The 25,229-nt window shown below is 59.4% G+C and overlaps 1 protein-coding gene across 1 annotated transcript in view; it reads right to left on the bottom strand.

Moving 5' to 3' along the window:
* Nucleotides 1-4,339: 4,339 nt before the first annotated feature.
* Nucleotides 4,340-25,229, bottom strand: part of MOB2 (MOB kinase activator 2) — a 49,670-nt gene continuing 28,780 nt past the window's right edge. Inside the window, exons 2-5 of the mRNA XM_082845678.1 lie at nucleotides 14,208-14,368; nucleotides 13,368-13,461; nucleotides 5,644-5,768; nucleotides 4,340-5,169 (exon numbers count right to left, since the gene is read on the bottom strand). Of these exons, the coding sequence (XP_082701804.1) occupies nucleotides 4,841-5,169; nucleotides 5,644-5,768; nucleotides 13,368-13,461; nucleotides 14,208-14,368 (709 nt within the window). The 3' untranslated portion in view covers nucleotides 4,340-4,840. The remainder of the gene's footprint in view (nucleotides 5,170-5,643; nucleotides 5,769-13,367; nucleotides 13,462-14,207; nucleotides 14,369-25,229) is intronic.

Genomic DNA, 25,229 nt, shown 5'->3' with positions numbered 1-25,229 from the left:
CTTCCTCTTTTGTACTCGGGACACACACAGACGTCACGGAAACGGACGAGCCCCACCCCGTGTATCCCCTGTCAAGTAACTGTGAGCAACGTTAGTTCCGAACAATAAATTCCTTCAGCAAAGACACCCACGCCGGTCTCCATGCGGGCGGGCGGGCGGGCAGGGATGTGGGACCGCCTGGGGCCGCCCCTGCCAGGTGTGCGTGTGCTACTTCCGCCCCAGCCAGAGGACAGGCCCTGTGCCGCGGGTCTGCGCGGGCATCACACGGGCTGGGCCAGGTGGGAAGCACCACCAGAGGCTGACACGGAGCTCTGCTGGGGATGGGGTGCCTGGCGAGTACGGCCCCCTGCCCGGCCACTGCAGCTCTGCTGCCACCCCGAGACCTCAGCCCGAGACCAGCACCTGGGCTTCTTCCTGGAGGATGAACCTTCTCTCCACTCCTTCCATGGGAAGAGGCAGATGGGGAGCGTGGCCCAGCCCTGCAAGTGATGAGCCAAGGCTGGCGGGCAGGCCCTGGAGACGGCGGCTGGCAGGGCAGTGTGGTCCCAGCCGTGCCCACCACGCCCGCCAGCCAGGGACGGAGGCACCATGACCACGCACCAGGGAGCCACCCCCTCTGCCGCTGCGGCGTGAAGGACAGGTCCAGCCTCCCGAGTGCCATGGACCACCCAGCCGCACGTCTCGAGGGCAGCACCTGGCAGTCACCACGCGGCCCTGAGGAGGGACGAGCAGCAGCCCGACGGGGGGTCCCGGCAGAGACCACAACGCTCTCGGAGGCCTCCCCCAGCCTCTCACGTGTGGAGGGGGTCAGGTGTGGCCTGGCCACTCTGCACCCAGCCGTCCACACCACCGCAGCACTACCGACCTTGGGGCTGCGTGGTTCTCTGCGGTGGGGACCGTCCTGCCCGTGGCAGAATGTCAGCGTCATCCACGGCCTCTACCCACTAGATGCCGGTAGCAGCCTCCCAGCCCCACGTGACAAACTGTTTCCAACCTTGCCACCCGTCCCTGAGGGTGGACAGATCAGCCCTAAAGAGTTCACGCTCTTGCCTCCTACACCCCCTCGCTGAAGAGCGCCAGGCGCGTGCCATGCTTCACTGGCTTAGTTGTGAGCTCGGGAGCTCTGCTGGAAGGGCACAAGGCCCAGGACACGAATGAGGGTCTGCTGACGTGGAGCTGCGGCCCTCTTTTGCCCAGCCCCGGACACAGCACCCCGCCTTTGAGGGAGGCCTCAGAAGGTACTCTGGGGCCAGGTCCTGTTGCTGTCTCTGGGCTGCATGGTGTCCCATTAACTTTAGCTTAAAAGCCAAGTTGGAGGAGGGGGTTTGGTTGCTACGTCTCGGCAGGGAACGTGGTCATGTGGTTCCTGGCCAAGCCACCAGGGTTCCCTGACCTGTGCTTCTGCATGTGCTTTACTGAGAGAGCCGCTGACACACACAGGCCTCTTCTTCCCCCACTTGGCCCTCTCAACCTTTGCAGTCTGATGTGTCAGCCTTAGCGGGCACACGATGGAGTCCCCAGAAGGAAGTACCACAGTACACCCAGCAGACGGCCAGCTTTCCGTATGCCCACCACCGCACTCCTTTAGCAGGAAGGGGCCGCTTCCCTGCGATCCCACTTCTGAACCAAAGCAGGCTCAAAAACTTAGTGTCACATATTTACTAAAATAGAAAATAAAACCCAACACGAGGACTCGCTACGTGCCAGATACCTCTGAGCACTTTACGCTGAGCATTAAGCCGAATGGTCCCCACACCATTTTCTATGAAGTAGAAATGTAAATGGGTCCTTGTGAAAAACAAAAAGGATATGTGGTGGCTCCAGCAGCTGGTGAGAGGATGACTTCTCAGGCCCCACTCTCAGGTAGCCAGCCCGACTGGCCTGGGAGCTGGGCTCCTGGTGAACAAACAACGTGGTGTGCTCGCCAAAGCAATCGTGGATGGGGGTGGGGGAGACAGTCTGACCCGTGTCCCCACAGGGGCTCTGAGTGCTCCCGGGTGGCAGAGGCAGAGTGGGCGGGGGCACACACGAGGGAGGGGATGTGTAAGCGGCGGCCCAGCCCTCATTCTGCTCTGCCAGGAGCCCGCCCTAGACTCTGTCCACACTCTCAGTGGACGGGTGGGGCAGGGGCCCCAGGCTCCTCGGCCGTGAGATGGAGCGATTCCTGGCGTCACGAGGCTGCTCCAGGGAGCGCGCTGCTGGAGGTGGGCTGGCCTCATCCTGCCCTCCCCTCTCCCCGGGCTTCAGTGCCCACTCCTCCTGCCCTCACCCCCGGCCACCAAGTCCACTCCACTCCCCCGTCACACTTCACCTTTCCGGGGCCCCCGCCGCTCCCCACAACCAGCCCAGGTCCTCGGTGTGACTCAGCGAGGGGTGGGGCTTCTGGCACGGAGCAGACAGTGGCCGGGACCAGGAGGAGAGAAAACCGGTGTGAGCTCCAGGCAGGGACGTCTGCGGAGGAGGAGGGCAGCAGAGACGGACACACACGAGGGAAGGGAGCCAAGTGCCGGCCTCGGGGCCTCAGGTGGGATTGCGGGGTCTATGCTGTTAGTCACAAGCCCAAGCACTGCCGTCTGGCACACTCATCCTTGGAGTCAGGCCCTGGGTGAAGTGGATCATCTCTGTGGGCCCTCAGAATGACCCTGTGAGAGTTCCACGGCCCGGCTCACAGATGTGCGAGTCTCCTACTGCTGCTGTAACAAGTTACCAAAAACCACGTGGCTTAAAACCACACAATGTGCCATCTTAAGATCTGGACGCCGAGCACTGGGTCTCACCGGCTACGATCAAGGTGCTGGCAGGGCTGCGTTCCTTCCGGAGGCCCTGGGGAAATCCATTTCCTTGTCTTTCCCAGCTTCCTGAGGCCGCCTGCGCCCCTGGCTCGCAGCCCCTTCCTCGGTCTTCAAAGCCAGCAACATCTGATGAGCCCTTCTCACCCTGCCATCTCTCTGCTTCTCCCTCTTCTGCCGCCCCCTCCCAGTTTTTTTTTTTTTTTTTAAATTAATTTATTTATTTTTGGCTGTGTTGGGTCTTCATTTCTGTGCAAGGGCTTTCTCTAGTTGCGGCGAGCGGGGGCCACTCTTCATCGCGGTGCGCAGGCCTCTCACTGTCGCGGCCTCTCCCGTTGCAGAGCACAGGCTCCAGATGCGCAGGCTCAGTAGTTGTGGCTCACAGGCCTAGTTGCTCCGCGGCATGTGGGACCTTCCCGGGCCAGGGATCGAACCCATGTCCCCTGCATTGGCAGGCAGATTCTCAACCACCGCGCCACCAGGGAAGCCCCCCTCCCAGTTTTGAGGAATCTTGTGATTATACTGGGCCCAGATAATCTCTCCACCTCAAGTTCAGCTCATTAGCAACCTTACTTCCACCTGCAGCTTTACTCCCCCTTTGCTATGGAAGGTACCATGTTGACAGTTTCCAGGCATTATTAGGCTGTGGACTCTTTCTTTTGGCGGGGGGAGGTGCGCATTATTCTGCTTACCGCAGACTGCCCTCTAGCAAGTCCCACATCTACCTCACGTGTAAAACACCCCCCGTTCCTGAGGTCTCCAAAAGTCTCAACCATTATGGTTTCAAGTCAAACCCCAAATCTCATCTAATCATCTGAATCAGGTAAAAGTGAAACTTCGAGTATGATCCACCCTAGCACAAAATTCCTTTCCACGTTGAACCTGTGGACCAGGAAAGTTATCTACTTCCAAACTACGATGGTAGAACAGGCATAAGATGCCAGGTGCAGGGTCGGGGGACAGTGCCCCACAGAAGCCCCTCACCTCTGTCCACAGGGGGCTGGACAAGCTCCAGGGTTGTTCGCGCCACGGCCACCCTGCCCAGCCTGCGCTGCAGCACACACCCCTCTCTCGAGCTCTCCCTATGCCCACCCCTCCGGCAGTGCTGCCCTGTCCAGAGGTGGTCCCTGCAGCAGAGCCCCTGGGACGGGCGGGCTGGCTGGGAAGCACCCCCGGCCGACTCCAGCCCACCCTCTAGGGTCCCTGCCGCCTGCGTGGAGAGGGCACAGCACAGGGAGTGAGTGGTCAAGGGCCCCTGGAGACTCGAGACACAAAGCACGGCCCCCATCCCCCGCAGACACGTTCAGCAGGGGAGCCTGTGGTCGGCCCCTGCAGGAAGGGTGGCACCTGCCCCTGGCCAGCACAGCCTTGGTCAGCGAGAGGGCTCCACCGCCCGGGCTGCAGGGGAGGGCGCTGCCCCAGGGGCGCAGAGGGGCGGGGGAGGGCAGAGGAGAGGGGTGTGTGGCCAGACCAGAGGGCACCGAGACGCTGAGGACACACGCAGGCGCTGACCTGAGAGAAGTCTTTTTATTACACCCGCACAGGGAAGCCAGGCTCTCCCCCTGCCCCCGGCCGCGTCTCCGCACAAGCCGCCCGCCAGGGCACCGGGATCCGAGCCGGCCAGCCCAGGGGGCCCCTCCTGGGCAGCAGGGGCAGCGCAGGGAGACAGGGCCGCAGCTCGGTGCTCTGCGGCCTCCCCCTCCCCACCCGCCCTGAGCCACCAACAGCCGAGGTCCAGACCAAGCGGGAGAGAGGAGGAGAAGGCCACCCCCAGCCCTAACCAAGACGAAACACGGTGGAAGCGAAGCCTGCGGTCCCCACCTCGGGGGAAGGAGCCCCGCCTGTCGCGTGTCTCCCCGGAGGCCGAGCCGGGTGGCGGGGCAGGCGCAGAAGACCGGGAGAGACGGACCCACAGAAGGGGACTTGGACGGGGGCGGTCCCTAAGTGTCTGCTGAGCAGACGAGCGGAGTCCCAAAGTTCTCGGTGCCGGCGGCACAGAGCGCCCGCGCCCACACTCCGCGCGCCGCCTCTCCGCACGCGGGCGGCCGGGCTCACCTCTCCTTCACGTGGTTCTGTGCGCCCGCCGCCCCGCCCGCCCCGTCCCCGCCCCCGCGGCCCCCGCCGCCGCCGCCGCCGCCGCCGCCGCCGCCGCCGCACAGCACCTCCGTCAGGTCGTCCATGACCGCCGTCTCTTTGGGGTCGAGCAGGTTGAACTCGCGGGCAAAGAGGATGAAATGCACGTAGAGCGTGTTCAAGTGTCCGTGCAGCTCGAGCGCCAGGGTCTCCTTGAAGTGCGACGAGTAGATGTGCGCCAGCACGTGGAACAGGTACTTGCAGATCTTCTTCACCAGGGACTCGAAGGAGCTGGGGAACTCGCGGCCTGCGGGGAGGGGGCCGTCAGCCCGCCCTGGCCCCACGGCGCCGCCCCCCCGACCCCGCAGCCCTCACGGAGCCGCCCACCGCAACACCTGAGTGACCCAGCACCCGGGGCGGGGCCGCGAGGGTGGCTGCTCGCCGAGCTGTACTGGGTGCCTCTGTGACGAGGGGCCCGCGACCCCGCCGCGCATGGCCTGAAGCCGGGACAGGCGCCCGGGGCGCTCTCTGTGGCCTGGGCCACAGAGGAGGGGGGACCCGGGAGACGGGCACCTCTTGTCGGCCAGGTGCTGCCCTCGGCAGCTCAGGATGGGTCTGGGGCCCCGCCGGGCCTGCTCAGGGCTGTACACAGCTGGGGGTGCTGCTCGACAGCTGCAAGCCCCCCCCTCCCGGCAAGGGGACCTCGAGGGCCCGGCCATGGGGGGAGGCAGGGTAGTGGAGGCCGCAGGTCCCAGAGCCTGGGGTGGGAGGGGCCACGCACCGTATTTTGTGGGGAACACGTCCTCGTCGGTCACCAGCTTCTGCACGGAGCTCATGACAAAGTCGACGTACTGGGGGGCCGTGCACTTCACCTTCTTGCCCCGCTCATCATACCAGTAGTACTGTCTGTGGGGACAGAGGGGGGCGGTGACGCCCGCGGCCAGGAGAGCTGGCTGTGCACAGCATCAGGAAACCAACGCGCACCTTCTGCTCTACACGTGGCCTCAGGCTTCGTTCTCTCAAAGGAACGCGTGTTGTTTTACGCATTACTTTAGAGGTGTCCACGCTCTGTGCCTACCCCTTCCCGGAGGCCCTGCTGGGACTTGTCAGCTGGGCCTCGAGCCTCAGTAGCATCCCCGCTGCCACCAATAGAGGCCAAACCTTGCCCTGGGCCGGGTGCTGAGGAGGCCTCTGTACATGGGAATCTGGCCCCTGGACGCCCCCCAAAGACCTCAGCCTGCCCCGTACACGGGGGTGGGTGTCGGGCAGACAGTCCTCAGGCTGGATCGGGCCAGGGTGTTCGGGGTGTGGACACCTGGGTGTTCTTCTTACTGCGTAAGCCCAGCCGTGAAACCAAGCGCGTCTCCTAGCTCATGTAAACATGACCTATCCTCCAGCAGAACAAACACAAACCCCTGGTGGGCTCCCCCTGCAGCCACCAGCATTCCTCCCATCAAGGGCTCCAGTCTTCCCAACAGCAGGCCCTGTACCTTAAGGCTGGCTCGCCAAGAGCTGCACCAGAGCCCACAGGGGGGGCTGGGGGGACACAGGCTGCATCTGTCAGTGAGCGAGCGAGTGACCAGAGCACCCCCTTCCGTGGCCTAGCCGCCAACCCTGCCACACCCCTGCCCCAGCCAGCAGGTCTTCATGGAGACCTCCGCCCAGCATCCCCGCCCCCATTTAGATGACGTTACTTGGCTTCAGAACTGGCTTAGACCAGGTTCCCCCAACACCTCACCATCCCACCTTATCCCAGGCCAGCACCCCAGGCTGGCTCTGAGCACCCTGCCCTGATTTCCTGAGCTCACTAAGCACCCCTGGGTGACAGCCACGTGGGCTCACCCACCTCCACCACCTTGCCAGGCCTGTCGTCAGGACAGCAGGTCCCCATCTCTCGTGGCCAGCCTGACTCCAGCCAAAATAAAAAGGCACAGCCTGCCCACGTGACCTCAAGGCAGCCCTGCTGCCCGCCGCGCCCCTGCCCCCCACTGCCTCTAGAAGGAACCAAGGCTCTTCCCCGCCCCCAGGACCGGTTAGCTTATTTGTGCCCCTGGCAGGGCTGGGTGGGGGTCAGGCTGCAAGACAGGGAAAACAGCCCCCACACAAATGGACAGGCCACCAGGAAAAAGGCCAACCTTCAGTGGACAAGGGGACACAGCCCTGACTGCCACTGGGTATCAGGCCCCGCCCACTGCCACCCTGCTCCTCCCACCCACTAGCAGGCAGACTACACTTCAGTGCCACCTCAGCAGAGCCCTCCCTGCCACGCCTGCTCCCAGGCTGCCCCTAGGCACTGCTGGCCCCGCAGGGAGACCAGGCTGCCCCACCAGGCCCCCGAGCTGGTCAGACAAAGCCCCAAGAAGCTTGCCAAGCTCCCTGCCGGCCCCCAGCAGGGATCCAGAGCCCTCCCCACCACAGGGTGGCCCTGCTGCCCGTCCTTCCCCGGCCCGGACATCAGCACCATCTGAGGACATGCTCAGCGAAAGGACAAATGAATCGTCCCTCTCCTCACAACAGCCCCTGGGGTCCCCGGACCAGCTCGGGAGGGGCCCCAGCCAGAGGTCAGACACCGGCCCCAGCGATTCCCCACCCTGCTTGGTGCTGGATGCGACTGGCCCCGGGTGCCACACTCAGAAAAAACCACCGGAGCTAGAAAATGGGAAACGTTTTCATGATGTCAGGCCCGGAGAGACCAGCCCCTTCGGGGCACTGTGGTCGCCCCGCCTGCGTGACAGCTGGAACACTCTGCTTTCAACGTTCCTCTTCTTCGTTTTCATTTTATTTTTGAAGTGTCACACAGTAAAGCTGACTGGTTTGGGCATGCAGTCTTATGCATTTTAACCCAAATAGAGGACCCACAACGGGGCACAGCTCCCACCCTGGCCCCCGGCCTGCTGGTCAGTCCCCAGCACACTAGTGACGTGTCCTCAGGAACGCCACGCGATGTCCTGGGCCGGGCTCTGCGATCCATGCCACTGAGATGGACACCTTGTGGACGCGCCAGTCTGTCCAGACATTCACCTGCCGAAGGACATGTGTGTGGCCTCCTGTTTGGGGCAATTACGGGTCAGGCTGTTAAAACCCTCCCGGGCAGGTGTTTGTATGAGCACTAGTTCTCGTTTCTCCAGGGTGGACGCCCAGGAGTGGGACAGCTGGGCCCACGGTAGGTGAACGCCTTGTTTCCTGAGAAACCATCAACACGTTCTCGGAGCGGCTATCCTGCCGGGACCCCCTCCATCCTCGCCGGCACCCGGCGCGTTTTATCAGGCGCTCCTGCAGCGTGGTCTGAATTCGTATTTCTCCACCTGCTCATGAGGCAGAGCCTCGCAGGTGCTCATCTGCCCTGCTTGGGTCCTCTTCCATGATCTGTGCAAGTCCTTTGTCCACTTGTGACCAGATTTTCTTACTGATGGGCTGTGAGGGCTCTGTATCCATTCCGTGCACTAGTCCTTTCTCGGATATGCGATTATTCTGCAGTCTGTCTTCCCTTTCTCCTAACAGTGTCTTTCTCAGAGCAAAAGTTCTAAATTTTGATGAAGCCCAGTTTACGGATTCTTTCTCGCCTATGGACTGTGGCTCGTGTCAACGACCAAGAACTCTTCGCCTAACGCTATCACGAAGGTTTCCTCCTGTGTTTTCTTCTAAAAGTTTCGTGTTTTATATCTAGAATTCACTTCAAGTTAATTCTGGCAGAAAAGGACATGCAGATGACTGGGTTTTCCAACAGCTCTGGTTGAAAAGTCTGTCCTTTGTCCATTGAATTCCTTTTGTATCTGTCAAACATCAAGGGGCCATGTTTGTGGGGGTCCATTTCTGGACTCCATTCTGTTGCACTGATCTCTGTGTCTCTTCCTTCACCACCACCATGCTGTCCTGATTACCACAGTTTTATAGGAAATCTTCCAAATAGGCTGTGGGACTCTTCCAACTTGACTGTTCTTTTTTCAAAATCACTGTAGCTATTCCAGTGACTTTGCTATTCCGTATAAATTTTAGAATCAGCTTGTTTCTATCAATAAAAACTCTGCTAGGATCTTAACTGAGATTGCAATAAATGAATTTACACTTCTGGTGTGTTGAGTCTTCCCATCCATGAACACAGTGCGCCTCTCCATTCACGCCAGTCTTTGATTCCATTCATCAGCATTTTGTAGTCTCCAGCATGAAGATCCTGTGCATGTTTCCTTAAGTCTGTACCTAAGTATTTCATTGTGTTTGGAGCTGCTGTAAATGATATAATCTTATCAATTTCGTGTTCCAATTGTACACTGCCAGTATACAAACTATGATTGATTTTTGTGTGCTGACCTTGCTAATGTATTCATTCGACTTTTTGCTAGAATCCTTGGGGTTTTTTTTTTCCTACATAGACAATCATGTTGTATGCGACTACAGTTTTATTTTCTTCTCCAATTTGAAAGACTGTTATTTCTTTTCTTGCCTCACTGCATGACCCATCTTGGGTAAATTGTGGTATTTTGTGCTTTCCAAGGAATTGGTCCATTTAGTCTAAACTGTCAAATTTAATGTATGCGGAGATTTTGGTGATGTTTCTCCATTATCTCCTGGGTTTATCATCATTTCCCCTTTCCATTCCTTATACGGATCATCTGAACCTTTTCTCTCTTTACCTTTGTTAGCTTTACTAAAGGTTCTCAACCTCACCAATCCTTTCAGGCGTCAGCTTACGGTCTCATGAACTTTTCCCACTGTTTGCAGAAATCAACGTCAGTGATTTCTGTTCTTATTTTACCATTTCTTTCCTTCTGCTCAATTTAGGGTTTTTTTTTTTTTTTTTTTTTTTTTGCTCTTCTTTTTTCTAGGTTCTTAATATGGAAGCTTAGATTGAATTGAGATCTTCTTCTAAAACAAGGGTTTAATCCTATAAACTTTCCTCTAACCCTTGCTTCAGCTGCGCCCCACAAGTTCAGATATGTTGCATTCTCATTTGCGTTCAGTTTCAAACATTTCCTAATTTCCCTCGCGACTTCCCCTCTGACCCATGGGCTGTTTCAAAGTATGTTAATTTCTAAACGTTTGGAGATTTGTCCTCTTATTGATTTCCAATGTAATTACGGTCAGAAAACTTGCTCTGTATCACTCTGATCCTTTAAAGTTTGCTAAGGTCTGTTTTGTGAGCCAGGATATGATCTACACCATTTTGATGAATAATCCCAGTGCACTTGAAAGGGATGTGCATTTTACTGCCGAGGGTGGAGTGCTGTGTAAATGTCAATTCAGTCCAGTTGGCTGATGGTGTTATTTCGTTCCAGATTCTTGCTGACTTTCTGCCTACTAGTTCCGTCTACTACCAAGAGAGGGATGTTGAAATCTCCAAGCATAATGTGATTTTGTGTGTCTCTCCCTTTGGTTCTGTCCATCTGCTTTGTGCAGAAGCTCTGTTGTCTGGTACACACACATTCCAGGTCAGTACTTCTTGATGAATTGACTGTTTTGTAAATAACGCAATCTTCTTTATCCCTAGTTATTTTTTGCTCTGAAGTTTACTTTGGTATTAACATAGCCACTTTAGTTTTCTTCTGATTTGGTATATCTTTGTTGGTATATATTTTCGCATTCTTTCCCTTTTAACCTACCAATGTCATTGCATTTAAAGTGAATTTCTTGGGACTTCCCTGGCGGTCCAGTGGTTAAGACTCCACACTTCCACTGTAGAGGGCGCAGGTTCGAACCCCTGGTCGGGGAACCAAGATCCCACATGCCACGTGGCACGGCAAAAAAAAAAAAAAAAAAAGTGAATTTCTTGTGTACACTGAAATCCATTCTTATGATCTGTCTTGTCACTGGCACGGTCACACCATTGACATTCACTGTAATTGCTGATCTGTCTGAATTTAAGTTTGCCATCACTTACTATTTGTCCCCTTTGTCCTCACCCCTTGCGCCCCCTGCTTTCTTTTGCGTTAGTCTTAGTGCCCCTTTCATTTATCTAGTGTGACTTTGACTACGCCACTTGCGCAACTTTTAAAGAGACTGCTCGAAGGATTATAAAACGCATATGACCTTTCCATGCTGTACCTGGAGCCAAGAATCACCCCCACAAGTGGAATCACAGAGCCGACCAGCACACAGGGCTCTCTGCCTGCCCCAGGACACTACTGCTGTCTCAGTGTTCCATCCACACATGCTGAAGACCCATCAGACAGGGTGATGGGTTTTGCTCACCCACCAGACACGCTTTAAAGAGCTGAAGGAGAGTGGAGCGGCCCATCACATCTCCCGTCTCTTGCTCTCCCCAAAGCCTGCTGTCCCGCCTTCCCTTCTAGCACCACTTCCTTCCTGTGTGAAGAGCTCCCTGCGCAGCTCTGCTGGCTGCGAGTTAACCCTCTTAGCCCCCCTTCCTCTGAGAAGCGTCTCTATTTTACCTTCATTCTTGAGGAGCATTACGTGGACTCCCGGGGGGCCGCTCTTTCCTTTCCGCACCTGAACGGTGTTCTGGAGCCTCCTCCTGGCCCCCAGCGGGGGAAGGAGAGCCGCAGCCGCCGGCACCACATCCGCACAGGGGCAGCGCTGCTGGCTCTGATGCTCTGAAGGTGTAGAACCTCTTCAGCAGTCTGATTATGTGTTTGCAGTGGATTCACTGGGTTTATCCTGCTTGGAGTTCACTAAGCTTCCTGAATCTGCAGGTTTGTGTCTTGACCCACCTTGGTAAGTTTTCAGCCATATTTCTTCAAATATGTTTTCGGCATGGCCCTTTCTCCTCTTCTTTTGGGACTCCAACATTACCCTTTGGTTTCTGTCCTTCAGGCACCAGCAGGGTGGAGAAGGGCCTCTGGCCCGGGCCTCAGCCCCACTCCAGGCGCCGGGTGGACTGGATGGTCCCGGGAGAGCAAGTGGCTCTGTGGACCCTGACAGGCCTCCCTTTTCCTATTAAACTAATTCATGTGTTTCCATTCCTTGATCTCAAATGATTCCTAGGAAAGCATTTATATGCATATAAATCTACAAAAACCCTACAAAGTAGGTTACAGATGAGAAGAATGGACAGTAGAATTCTCCAAATCCCCAGGTTTCCAAGTTTTACATGGTAGAGCCAGCATCTAGACACACATCTGCCTGACACCAAATCCTATGCTCTTTCAAGGAGCCTCTCCTCAAACACATCGATGCTGGGAGGGCAGTGGTGCCACGGAGGGGCCCCGGCTTCCCCACTCGCCAGCCCACAGGCCAGCTGTGATGCCGCCTGGTCAGGCACACAGCTGGCAAACGTCCTCCCAGGACGCCACACACATGGCTCTGCAGCACTGCCCCTGCCCACTTCCAGCTGCTGTGGCCACGTCTGCTCTGCAGAGGCCACTCTGTCCCATGCTCTTCTCCTGCCCAAGCTCACCTCAAGCCTGCTCCCAGCACTGCCCACCCAGCACTGCCCCATCCTCCCTGGGCCATGCCTGGCTGTGGCTATCTGGGGACACACGTGACACCTGAGCATACCATCAATGGGTCTCGCTGGGTGAGTAAGGAGTGAAGAGCAGCTGTCTTCTGCACTTGTGCCCTCTGAAGGGAGGGGGAACTCTACCCTCTGCCTGTGCTGAGGCTTTGGGTGGGCTCTCAGCAAGAGGAGGGCCCACATGTCTGGGCCTGAGCTGGGTCTGCCCGCAGCCTACAGGCAGGGTGAACTCAGGACGGCAGCACTGACGTGTCCACTAGTGGAGGCCCACTGCTCACATGTGCTCCTATCAGCCCCTGGCCTGCAGAGGAGACGTCAGAAAGGAGCTTCTGTGCCCCCGAGCCACACCCCGCCCGGGATGAGCCCCTGCAGACCTGGCCTCTTGCCTGTGGCCTCTTCTGTGGCTTCTGCTACTTGGGCCGGTGGCAAGCTCAGGGCCATGTGGTGGCTCTCCTATCCATGTGGCCTCCAAGAGCTGCCACAGAGGCAGTAGGGTACCCTGGAGCCCCTCAGGGATACCTGCTTACTGAGGAAACGAATGGCACGCGCTTCCAGAAGAGAACAGCCTGCGCCAGGCCTGCAGGACGCCACCTCACGGGAAGGTGCCACGGCGTCCCAGCCCCACGGACCAGCTCCACGGACCAGCAGCGGGTGGGGTGTGGTAGGGCCGGCCTCCACACAGAGCAGGAGCTCTGGGTTAGAGCCATCAGCCGGTAGGGCCAGGAGCCACAGCAGAGAAACACACCCTGCTGTCGCAGGAAGCCCAGAGGGCACGTCCTGGGGAAATGTCCTTGCCCCCAGGAACGCGTCCTGTCAGCCCCTGGCTGGCTCCCAGCACCCGTGCCCCGGAGGGACCCACACCACTGGGGTCCCAACCTCTGCAGGGCTCTGCTTCCCGTCGCCCTGCCAGGCCCTGGGCCCGTGAGGACAGGAGGTGCAGCCTGGCGAGGACCCTGCTGAGGAAGGCACTGAGCCACTGGGAGACCTCGAGCGGAGGCCGCGAGCGTGGGGTCTGAGAAGACGGAGTGCAGCGGCCGGGGGCACGGCCACAGCCTGCCCGAGCCCCCGGGACAGGGCCGCACCAGGCAGTGACTCACGTGTTGCACACGGCCATCGTCTGGCACGCCTCCCCCGTGCAGAACTCTGAGATGGTGCTGTACTGGAGGTTGACGTGGTGGAAGAACGTCGTGGCTGGAAGGGAAGAGAAAGGCCGGGCGTGAAAACGACACCGGGGCGCCACTCTGCATCTGCAGCGTCCTGCAGGCCCGGGGGGGACCAGAGCCCCTCTCCTCGGGCCCCTGCTGTGGGGGCTGTGCTTATCTCAGACCAGAGACTGAGGCCCCAGCGCAGCATCATCCTCGGGAGCGGGCGGCACGGCCCAGACGGTGCTGAGCGGGGCAGGGTGCCCGAGGACTGAAACAGAGTCCCCTCCACGAGGGGTGGGGCAGCAAACCTCCCACCCCAGCCCCTTGACCACACCCTGCTCTATGGTCACCAGCTGATCGGGGACACCGCTAAGGCAGGCGGCAGCACCAGCTCATGGCCACAAAGCCTACCGCTCTCAGGAGGAGAGCTGGCGCCTTGCCCTGCATGGGGCATCCCACGAACCCTGAGCCTGTCCGGCAGGCGGGGGTGAGTCCGCCACCCTTCCCATAGGCCATGGCCTTCCCGCCACCACAGCACTGCCGGCCTTGCAGCCATGCTCCTGTCCCACGGTGCCCCCCTGGCCCTGGTGTCCTGTCCCCCGGTGCGACCAGGACCCGCACTGAGTCCCCGCATCTGAGGGGACCCTGAGTGCCCAGCAGGGCTGGTCACCCCGGGCCTCGGCTTCCAGCTGACGCGGGTGGTTGGGGGGACGGTGCTGAGCACCAGCTCCGGGGGGGCCTGCGGGAAACGGGGGGCTGCCCTCCTGGCCCTGCCAGCCCGCCCCCACGCACTGTTGCTGGCCAGCCACTCGTTGAGGTCGATCTCCCGGGGCAGCACCACCAGCTCCTTGAACCCGAAGTCGGTGATCCTGGACTTGGTGTACTCCGGCTCCAGGTACACCTTCTTCTCCTCGGCGACGGGCTTCTTCCCGTTGGGCTTGGCTTTGGACTTCCTGCAGAGACAAGGGAGCGCGGGGTCACGGCAGAGGCAGGCGTGGAGGCTGCGGGCCGGCCCGGGAGACGAGCAATGCCGGGGGACGCCTCGGGTGCTTCTGCTCCTGTGGGCCCAGGCGTGGGAGGAAGCTGCCCTGCGCCCGTGCCCTCCCTTGCCACCGTCAGGGGCCCAAACCTGGAACCCAGGGCGGGCAGGGAGCTCCGGGACCATCGAAGGGTGTGGGGTGGTGGCCACACCAGCCGGCTCATCCGCCACACGTGACACCGCGGCCCTGCAGCCCCTCTTGGCCCCCACCTGGGCCTTGGGTCCCGCTGCAGGGACACAGGGATGCGCACCACTCGGCCAGGCCCTGAGCCTCTGTGCAGTCCCACCATGCGTCCTGCTGCGCAGATGATCCAGCAGCCCGCCCTTACCGAGCACCCACTGTATGCCGACGCCCCAGGCCACCCCACTGAGGCCTCCTGTCATTGCGAGCTCATGGCTCACCCGCCTGACACCTGCCGGCTGGCCTGTGCTCTCTCCCAAGTAGTGCACGGTGCAGGTTCCAGGCAGAGACAGAAGTAGGCGTGAGCAGATGTTACAGAGATTTGATGAAATGGCCACTTTTCACTAAATCCTTCTTGGTCAGGAAAACAGTTCTTTTCCATTAAAAACATGCTGTCATAGAGCACAGGATGGGCCTGTTATGGATATTTTTACATGCACGAATACGTATTTTTGCAACGTCTTTGTTCTCCTACAGCGAGTGTCAGTACCTAACCCGTGAAGCAAAGCTCTTTGGGGCTGAGGGAGCCTCAGCCCCACCTCGGCGGAGAAGGCCAGAACCAGCCTCCCGCCAGCTGCCCCCAAGGCCGGAGCCGGGGCCATGGTGTGTGCGGCCCAGGCAGGCCAAGGAGATGGCGCATCCCCTAAGGAGGAAAACTGCCCAACAGAGTGGCCCAGAGCCTGCGGCCGGGACGCCAGCCCGAGCCACCGTGTCTGCCACAGGCTGGAGCCCGAGCTGGGCGAAGTGAGGGGTGTGCCGAGGGGCTGCCGTCCAGGCGCCGCCGCCCCACGTCAGCCAGTGTGGAGCAAGGCTGCTCTCTCCTGCACCTGTAGGCCCACGACGGTTCGAGGTTGAGACTGGGTTCTTGGGCCGGCGTGGGTTGAAAAACTGAAGGAAAAGCCCCTAGGAGCGCGGATTAGTCTCTTGCTTCTTTTACTCGAATGACTGAAATCTTTAGAGGCGGACACCACAATTTCCAGAAAACAAACTGCAACTCAGTCAAACCGTCCTGAGTCTCACTGACCAGAAGAGGCCACTTCCGGCTGTAGACTCTCAAGGAGGGACCACCTGGGACAGAGGATGATCGAGGGAGACTGAGGGCCGGCACAAAGCCCAGTGCGGCCTCCCACGCCAAGGGGCAGCCACAGGCCGGAGGGACGCTGCCTTGCAGGGCAGGGTGGGCGGGCCGAGGACCTGGGCCCGGGGGCTGGGGCTCGCGGCTGAGTCCCACCAGCTCATACCCCCGTGGTCTCCAGTGCCCGCAGGAGAGGCGCTCCCGTCGCTGCCTCCGGCGCCTGGGTGAAAACACTGCGGCCCCGCACAGGGCGCAAACTAGACACTGCCGTCCTCTGTCCCAAGGGCTCTGTGTCCCTCCCACCCCCGCCAGCCCCGCTGAGGCCCACATTTGGCGGCGCGGGGGGTGTCACACGGGATGAAAGGTCTGCAGCTCCTGACCTTGCCGTTTTTTCCCTTCTGTTTTGAAAAGTTGCTAGTGGTTTATTTAAGAGAAACAGGAAGGAAAAATGCTCCCTGAATGCCAGGGAGATGTTTTCCCTTCAGCTTCTCACAGCAGATCTTTGCCTTAAAAGGCAACGTGTGCCTGGCCTCTGGGTGCAGCGCCGGCAGTGGCCAGTGCTGGGCAGGGGCCACAGTGTCCTGGGGACGGGCCCGGGTGGGCTGGAGCTGGAGCGCGGGTGTGAACACCGCACAAACACAACCACAAGCAGGGGGCACTCTGGGGGTCCCCACGGCGGGCAGGTGGGGCTGTTCACTGGGGACAAGTGTGAGCACGGGCTGTGGGGGCCCTGCAGCCGCTCCCGGTGTACACAGAGGGGGACAGGGCCCCAGAAGGGCTGAGGGCGCCCTGGGCTCCCCGGAGATGGGTGGGTGGGGTGCTTTCCTGACCCTGGGTCTGTGCTGCTGAGCCACGCGCCACCCGTCAGAAAGCCTGCACTCGCTTGGAAGGCCCCCATGTCCACAGCCCCAAGCACACAGGATGCACCTCCAACCTCAAGCCAACTTCTGCTCTGGTCACCCCGAGTGTCCATCCGCTGGGCAGATTCCCAGCTATAAGCCCGGCCAGGCTTAACTGACCCCCTCGCCTGTGCTCCAAGTGTGTACCTGCCCGTCTCCCGCCACAGTGCACACCTGGCCTGGGCCAGCCACCCACTCGGAGCCTCAGTGTCTGGGTGTAGAGGCTGCCGCCACCACACGTGAGGGTGGGATGAGCGGGGGCCTGGGCTGTGAAGCCACTGCCAGACCCACCTCCTCGCCCCGCGCTCAGGGAACACACGGCAGCAACAGCGGCCGGGTGGCCTTTACATGAGTGACCACGGGCAGAGCGGCAGCAGGAAGCGGCCGTCACGGAGGGGCGTCACGGGGCCTCGGGCACAGGCCTGCTCCAGGGTGCCATTGTGCTGAGGGTGTGGTGTCCTCGTGCCCACACGTCCCTTCCAGGGAGACCGAGAGCCCCTCCGGCTGAGGGCACCCTCCGTGTTTGGTTCTCAGAGGGGCGGGGGGGGGGCAGCCCCAGGAGGACCTGGGTTTCTGCTCCGTGCGACAGGCGTAGGGGGCTCTGGGCCATGATCTGTGTGGTCAGAGGCCTCCATCTCCTCGCCCCGCCTCACTCCTCCGTCCGCACCTGCCCTCCTACAACCAACAGGCAGGAGCGCCCCGGGGTCCCCAGGCCCCGCCTCATCACCCAGCGCTGGCCTGGGGCCCCCAGACCCAGCACGGCTGGGAACGGCTCTCCTGCCAGGTCGGCCGGCCCGGACCTCTCTGCCCTGTCCTCGAGTCTTCCTTCACACCCTCCCCCAGGAGACGACGGCCATTGACCAGGTGGTGGCAGGACTGAGTGACAAGCCGGCCTGGGGCGAGTCTGGGGACGTGGAAGGGCCTGCCACACCTGAGTGCCACCACCCCAAGTCCTGTCCTTTCTAGAGAGGTGAAGGCTCCTGGCCAAGAAGCTCGGCCCCTTAGAGCACAGAGTTTCAGACGACACATGGTGACCTTGGAAGTGGGACAGGCTGCTGTGTGACATAGCGGCAGCACCCATCCTAGGTCCCCGAGGCCGTGTCAGCAGAGAGGACGGGACTCTCCGCCCAGGCACCAGGCTCCTAAACGGGCCCTGTCCAGCCTAGGCCCAGGCACCCCCTTACCAGCTGGGGCTCCCACAAATCCGCAAAAGGGAAGGCTGGGCATGGCCTCGGTGTGGAGGGACAACTGTGGAACCCCTGGGCCGCGGGCAGGAGGGTGGACGCCAGGCCTCAGCCCACCCAGGGTCCGCCACGCCCTCCTGGGAGAAAGAATATGGCTGTGGGCACACGCGGAGGAACCCCCCCCATCTTACTGTGGGCTCCGAGGCCGAGTCCCACCCGGCTGACGCCAAACACCTGGGAGGGGCCGCGGCTCCGCAGGAAACACCTTCTGACGGTCTCCCCAGTGGACGCCCACACAGCCTCACCCCTCAGCCTCCCCTGCTCCTGAGGCCTTTACTGCGGGTTGGGGGGAGGCAGAGTCCCCACACCCGAGGCGTGGACCCAGCTGGGTCCCTCCGCCAATGTGCCTGGCCTGGCACATTCCTGTCTACACGACCCCGCCCAAGGTCACTCCGCCCAGTCCCCTGGGATGGCCCCTCGGCTCAGTGTGGCTTGGGCACAGACACAGACGGCCATGCAGCCCAGCCCACCGGGTGAGACGGCTGGAGCGTGTGGGAGGGGTCCAGCCCAAGGAACGTGGGTGCACCGCGGGCCCCGCCTGCACACAGCCCCGAGTGCTGGGGTGGGCGGCGGCCGAGGGAAGCCACCGAACGCCGAAGGCCCACGCCTCGAGCTCAGTTCACTGTCTCCATCCAAAGGCAACTCGGCTGGCCCAGACTCCAGACCCCAGGCACGGCCACCCCTGGGGGCCACCACAAGGACGCCTTGGTCGGCACGGTCCTGCGTAGCAAGCAGCTTCCGGGTTTTACAAACAAATGAATCCTCCAGGCATCATTAGTGCTGGGCAAGGGGCCGGTGGTCTCCAGGCAGAGCCGGCTTGGCTGCAGCCAGTGAGGTGGCGCTGGATCAGGGGACGAGATGGGCAGGTGGGGGAGGCTCCCCTCTCTCCTCAGGGCCCCGCCCACACTGCTGTCCTCCCCCCCAGCCCCCCCAGCCAGTGCCTGGCTCGCAGTGCTCCCCAGATGCTGGCACAGATGCCAGAGCGGCCAAGGTTCTCACCAGGAGGGGGATGCAGGGCAGATTCGGCAGGGGGCACCTGCAGGAAGTCAAGGGAGCCTGGAGGCCTGAAGGAGGGTGGGCAAGCCTGGAGGTGGGGCGGCCTGGAGTCAGCCTTGCGGGACAGAGGGGGTCGAAGGTCTGGGGTGGGGAGTGGGGTTATGAGGCTCCTGCAGATGTGTGAATGTGGACTCAGAGTAAAACACAGATGCCGGGAAGGTCCCACAGGAAGGCCCCATGGAACACTGGGCGGTGCCACAGGTGGTCTTAGAAAGGAGGAGCCCACAAACAGGGATGCCCACCCTCCCAAGCCCCCAAGTTCTATGCAGTGGGACTGGGAAAACCGCACTCTGACACTCAGAGACACCCCCCCACCCCACCCCGCCGCCTGGACCATGTTCTCACCGGTCCTAACTGGCCCTGGTGACCAGCCCCTTCCCAGAGCAGAAACTCAGAGGCTGAGGGCTGGGAAGACCCCCACAGAACCCCTGTCAAATCCCCACGGGCTGCACGAGGCAGACGCTGTGGAGAGAGACACGCAGGTCACCTCTCGTTTAACAGCCTGGCAGTCAGCACCCAAACAAAGCGCACTTTCACAGCCGCGCGTCCCCTACAAAATAAGAGGCCCGTTGAGAGGGAAACCACGTCCCCTACAAAATAAGAGGCCCGTTGAGAGGGAAGCCACCGGGGCAGACGAGCGAGGGCTGCAGACACCCGAGACCCACCGTCCATGCACACCAGGTGCTCGGGGCACTGCTCCGTCCAGAACCGCAGCCACGAGGCGGCCACGCTGCTCAGAGCCCGCATCCTCCCCTACCCATGAGCTAATAAGCTGCTCTTCTTCTAACACCTGGCTGGACCGCCACCTTCACTGGGAAGTCTTCTCGGATCCCCCAGGGGGACGGCCTTGGCCTCCTTCTCGCAGACAGCTCAGAGGGCTGGCCCTGCCTTCCTGTCCTCCGTGGAGCCTGTTTCGGCATCCGGGCCCCTCCCACCATGCCATGTGCACACAGGCACGCACCGGCCCCCACTCGCTGTGGGGACGTCACCGTTCCTGATCTGAACCAACGACCTGGAGGGGGCACTGCCACCTTGCCCCACACCTTTACATCGCAGGGCAGACTCCCCGTGAGTCCTCCCTGGGTGGCAGAGGGCGGCCCCTGTGGGAGAGGAGGGTGCAAACCATAGGAAGCCGGAGACACAGGTCATAGAGCTCACTGCTGGTCCCACCACCAGCCACACTTGGCCCTCACCCCAGACCCTGACCCAGAGGCCTGCTTAGCTTGGTTGCAATTAAAGACAGGATTAGAAAAGCAAAAGATACTTTCACTTAAAAGTTAGGACCCACCCAAATTACAGGCAAATACAAGATTATTATTACACTGAAGGAAACCTGATTTCAGTCTAAACTGTGACACATCCTGGGTGAGGAGGGACAGCGCTCCTGACCCCGCCAGGAGCCTACCCTGGGCCCCCTCCCCTCCCAGCTGGGCTGAGCAGGGCCCCCCAGTGCTCTCCCGAATGCCTGAAACAGACACTTCCACCCTGAGACAGAAGTGGCGCTGGAGTTTCTCCAAACCTCTCGTGTGGGACACCGGAGGCTCTGCTGCAGCAGGTCAGAAAAAGAGGTGAGAAAAGAGGTCAGAACCTGCTTTTCTGGTAACGCCCCTACAGCAGACAAGGCCCAGGGCAGTTCTCTAGATAAGGCCGCTGGTGGACAGACTGGTCATCCTGCCCGGGGACCAGAGGCCAGACGCCGGGGGCAGCAAAGGCTCTGTCCAGCAGGCTCGGGAGGGCACGAGGCAGGTCTGCTGCGGTCTCTGAGACGTGGTTCATCAGAAAGACGGACACCGGTCATGGGCGCCCCCTGTTCTTACCCAGACCCTCTGGGCCAAACACTTCCCTTTCAGGCCCCCCCCCCCCACCAAACAGCAGGAAGCGCAGGACTCTAGGGAGAACCTCACTCCAAACACAGTTCTGACCATGTCTAGCTGGTTCCCAGGCATCCACAGGTGGGGCCGTGACTGCCCGGGGCCCACCAGCCCCCCAGTCCCACCGGAGGGGTCTGCACACCACGGCAACTTGACCCAGAGGACAACTACGGCCACTCCTCCCGAGACTGAGCCCTGGGGCAGGGACTAGGGACAGTCACACAGCCCTGCCGTCCCTGCCATGTTCACCTGAGCACTTTGCCGACTGCTTGAAGCACCATCTTGCAGCTGAGCCCGGTCTTCGGGGGCTGGCTGAGCAGAGCCCGGTCTGTGGGGACACTGCTGTGGTCTCCCAGCATGATGGGCAGCGCGGAAGCAGGCTGGGAAAGTGGGAGCCCCGGCACCGGCGCTGCTCCCCGCCGCCCTGCCCTCCGAGCAGCCCTGACTCGCCCTGACTCGGAGCCAGCCACGCCAGCCAATGAGGACAGCGGGGGAGGAAGACGGGCTCTGGCCGGGCAGGGACAAACAGCTGCTCCTTTTACAGGCGGAGGCCGGCCAAGTCTGGTTACACGAGGGAGTGTCTCAATCGCCTTTTCAAAGTGGCGCCGTGCGGGCGCAGCGTGGGGCGAGGCCACTGCCGAGGGGACAGGCATAGCCCAGAGAGGACCCATCAGTGAGGCCCCGCCGTGGCATGAGAGCCCTTCCGATGTGGCCGGGAAAGCTCTCTGAGCAGGCGGGGCTGGGCGGGCGCCCCAGCTGGGCTGCAGGGAACGGCTGACCATGCACCTGCAGAGTGCAGACGCGGGCGTGTGGTGGCTGCATCCACAGCCTTGGGAAGACAAGGCCGGGACGCCCCAAGCAGGAGCCGAGCTGCCGTAGGCAGTGGGCGGTGGAGATCCCAACGGACACAGCCAGAGGCCTCCCGAGGGGGCACAAGAAGCTGTGTGGCCGAGGCCTCCTTTACAGCTGGGCCACACACAGGAGACCACCAGGGACTGCAGAAGCAAACGTGTGAAAGAGGACGACGCTCTCCGCAGCCCTCATCTCTGGCTGACCATGCGGACAGCTGCCGATGGGGGCAGCACGGCCACGCTTGTCCAGAAGCCCCGTCCAGCGGCAGCACAGCACCCCGGCCTCAGCCCAGGCTTCTGTCCCCGACGCTGTGTCCCACAGAGGGCCCGGCCAACCATCCGTCCAGACTCAGGCCAGCTCTGTGCGGCGGCAACTCCAAAGCCACCGAGAGGACTACCTGACGTGTAGTGGGGCAGGCTAACTGCCCGGGCAAAGCTGGGGACGCCGACAGAGTCCCGGCTGCACGTGAGGACCAGGGCAGGAACCCAGGCACCGCGCTCACCCAGTAAGCGAGTGAGACTTGGAGGCCCTGGGTTGGGAGGACACAGCCTCCGGGCAGTTGGAATAACTGAGCAAAAGGTGCCTCTAGGCTCATCTTGTTATATTCTCTGCCCTAGTCCCACAACCAGCCACTTCTTCAAGAAGCCCTGGGTCCCTCTATTGGAGAAAATTAAAGACCGAGACCTGGGACTTCCCTGGTGGTGCAGTGGTTAAGAGTCCGCCTGCCAATGCAAGGGACCACGGGTTCGAGCCCTGGTCTGGGAAGATCCCACATGCCGCGGAGCAACTAAGCCCGTGCGCCACAACTACTGAGCCTGCGCTCTAGAGCCCGCAAGCCACAACTACTGAGCCCATGTGCCACAACTACAGAAGCCTGCGTACCTAGAGCCCGTGCTCTGCAACAAAGAGAAGCCACTGCAACGCAACAAGGAGTAGCCCCCGCTCGCCCCAACTACAGAAAGCCCATGCACAGCAATGAAGACCCAACACAGCCAAAAATAAATAAATTTAAAAAAATAAAAAATAAAATGAATAAATAAAAATAAAGACCGAGAACTGACCTGGTCATCCCACTGCTGCTGGGATGTCACCTTCCTAGACCCTCTCAGCTGACAGAGCAAGGAGACGGGTGTGCATGCCAATCTATATGTTTACATCCCCACTCACGTGTACACTGCAACCACATTAGGCTAGACGTGAGTTCATCCTGACGCCTCCATCTCTGATCCAACCCCCGGGGATCATTCCGACCTCCCCCACTGATGGTGATAAACCTGGAGGTTCTGAGAGGCTTTGTGAAACCACAGAAGAAGAGGCTCCCGTGCTGTGAAGGCAGCAAAGCCATCGGGCCCAGAACCCTAGTTAAGGTGCAGGAAAATGTGGTGCACTTAAGAGCAAGTGGGAAAAGCTACAAGGTTGAGTCCAATGAAAATAGTAAAGAATAAGGAAGAGTAATAACTAAAACACTCCAAAAAGACACACACAAAACAGATGAAAACTGTACCTCGATAAACTGGAATTTGAAAACCTCAGAAATAAAGTGATTTAAAGAAAGATTTGAGGGCTTCCCTGGTGGCGCAGTGGTTGAGAGGCCGCCTGCCGATGCAGGGGACACGGGTTCGTGCCCCGGTCCGGGAGGATCCCACATGCCGCGGAGCGGCTGGGCCCGTGAGCCATGGTCGCTGAGCCTGCGCGTCTGGAGCCTGTGCTCCGCAGCGGGAGAGGCCACAACGGTGAGAGGCCCGTGTACCGCAAAAAAAAAAAAAAAGAAAGATTTGAAAAGAGAGACAAAAGAACTCAAAGTAAGAACCACAAATGAAAGTTCCTGAAATGAAGTCTAGACTAGAAGAAACAGCGAGGCAGTGCCATGGGAAACAGAAGATGGAAGGGGATTTGGCCAACCACTGAGCTGAGGGCCACAGGTTGGAGAAGGGCAGCTACAGGAGCTGTGAGCCCAAACAGCTTGTATCCCGTATCCTGAGATGTTGCTAAATTCACCTTTTTTCTTTAGCTCTAGCAGACTTTTTGCAGTTTCCTATAATTTTATAAGTATATATGACCCTGTTATTTCCCAAACAAACTACCTCTTCCTTTCCAATACTTATACCTTTTATTTCTTTTTCTTCTTCTCTCTCTCTCTCTTTTTGCCTCATGGCACAGCTAAGACCATCAGCACAGTGCTGAACAGAAGTCGTGAGAGAGAGCATCCTTGCCTGGTTCCTGATCGCGGGGCAAGATGTTCAGTCTAGTCTTTCAATTGAACATCTGATATGAGCCTAGATTTTTTCCGGGTGCCCTTTACCACTTGAGAACATTCCCTTCTATTCCTGGTTTGCTGATTGCTTACGTGAATATTTTGTCATGCACTGTTTCTACATCTAATTGAGATTTTTTTCTCCTTTATTCTGTTAATGTGGTTAATTATACTGACTGATTTTCAAAGGTCAACTAAGCTTAGACTTCTGAGAAAACACCCTCTCTGGGTTATGACCTGTTATTCTTTTTATGTATTTTTGCCGGATTCGCTTTGCTAATACTTTCTTAGGGAGTTTTACACCTGTGTTCATGGAGGACAGTGCTCTGCAATTGTCCTTTTCTTGTTAGGTTCTTGTCTTATTTTAGCCTCACTGAATTAGTTAGGTAGTATTTCCTCCTCTATGTTCTGAAAAAGCATGTGTAAGAATGTCTGCAGTTTCCCAGTGAGGTGGTGTCTTGTGGGTGGAGGCCCCACACAAAGACCCGTCCTGCCCCAGCATCGACAGTGCTGTGCAGGCGGCAGACACTCCGCGAGGGGCGTGCAGCTCACGTGCTCCCGCGCCCACGAGGCCTCCACACAGTTACACGGCTGCTTCTCCACCTGCCCCTGGGCCAGCATCACCAGCATCACCTGGGAGCCTGTCGGAAATGCCAGTTCTCAGGCTCACCAGCCCAGTTGACCGGAAACTCTGCAGAAAGCCGGGATGTGGGTGAAGAAGCTCTCCAGGTGAACCTGACACGCGCGACACTCTAAGGACACCTGCTGAGGGCGGTGTGAGCACCAAGCACATCCCACCTGGAGAGCCAACCCTGCATGACAGGAGCACCAGACACGACGTAACTCAGAAGATGCAAGAGGAAGGGGAGCGGCAGGGGTTTCCAGCTAATTTCAACACTGCTCCTGTGAGAGAACCAAGAGACAACAGCCAAAAGACGGCGGGACTGAGGGCTTCACAAAGGCAGCTGCTTGAAAAAACAAACATTTCTAAATACTCTTTTTATTGTAGCAAAATACACGACATAAAATTTACTATTGCAACCATTTTTAGGTGCACGGCTCAGGGGCATAAAGTATATTATTCACTGCTGTGCGACCATCACCCCCATCCACCTCCAGAACTTCTCCATCCTCCCAAATGGACACTCTGTCCCCATTAAATACTCACTCCCCTCCCCTCCCCCAACCCTGGGCACCCACCGTCTACTGTCTACTTCCTGTCTCTATGGATGTGACTCCTCTAGGGACCTCACGTGAGTGGAATCAGACAGGATTTGTCCTGTTTCTGGCTTATTTCACTGAGCATAATGTCCCCAAGGTTCATCCATGTTGTAGCCTGTGCA

The sequence above is a fragment of the Leucopleurus acutus genome, assembly GCF_964270905.1.
Source record: "Leucopleurus acutus genome assembly, chromosome: 8".
In the NCBI taxonomy this organism is placed as follows: Eukaryota; Metazoa; Chordata; class Mammalia; order Artiodactyla; family Delphinidae; genus Leucopleurus; species Leucopleurus acutus.
Note: the sequence above shows the minus strand (reverse complement) of the source record. Positions and strands in the feature narration are given on the sequence as shown.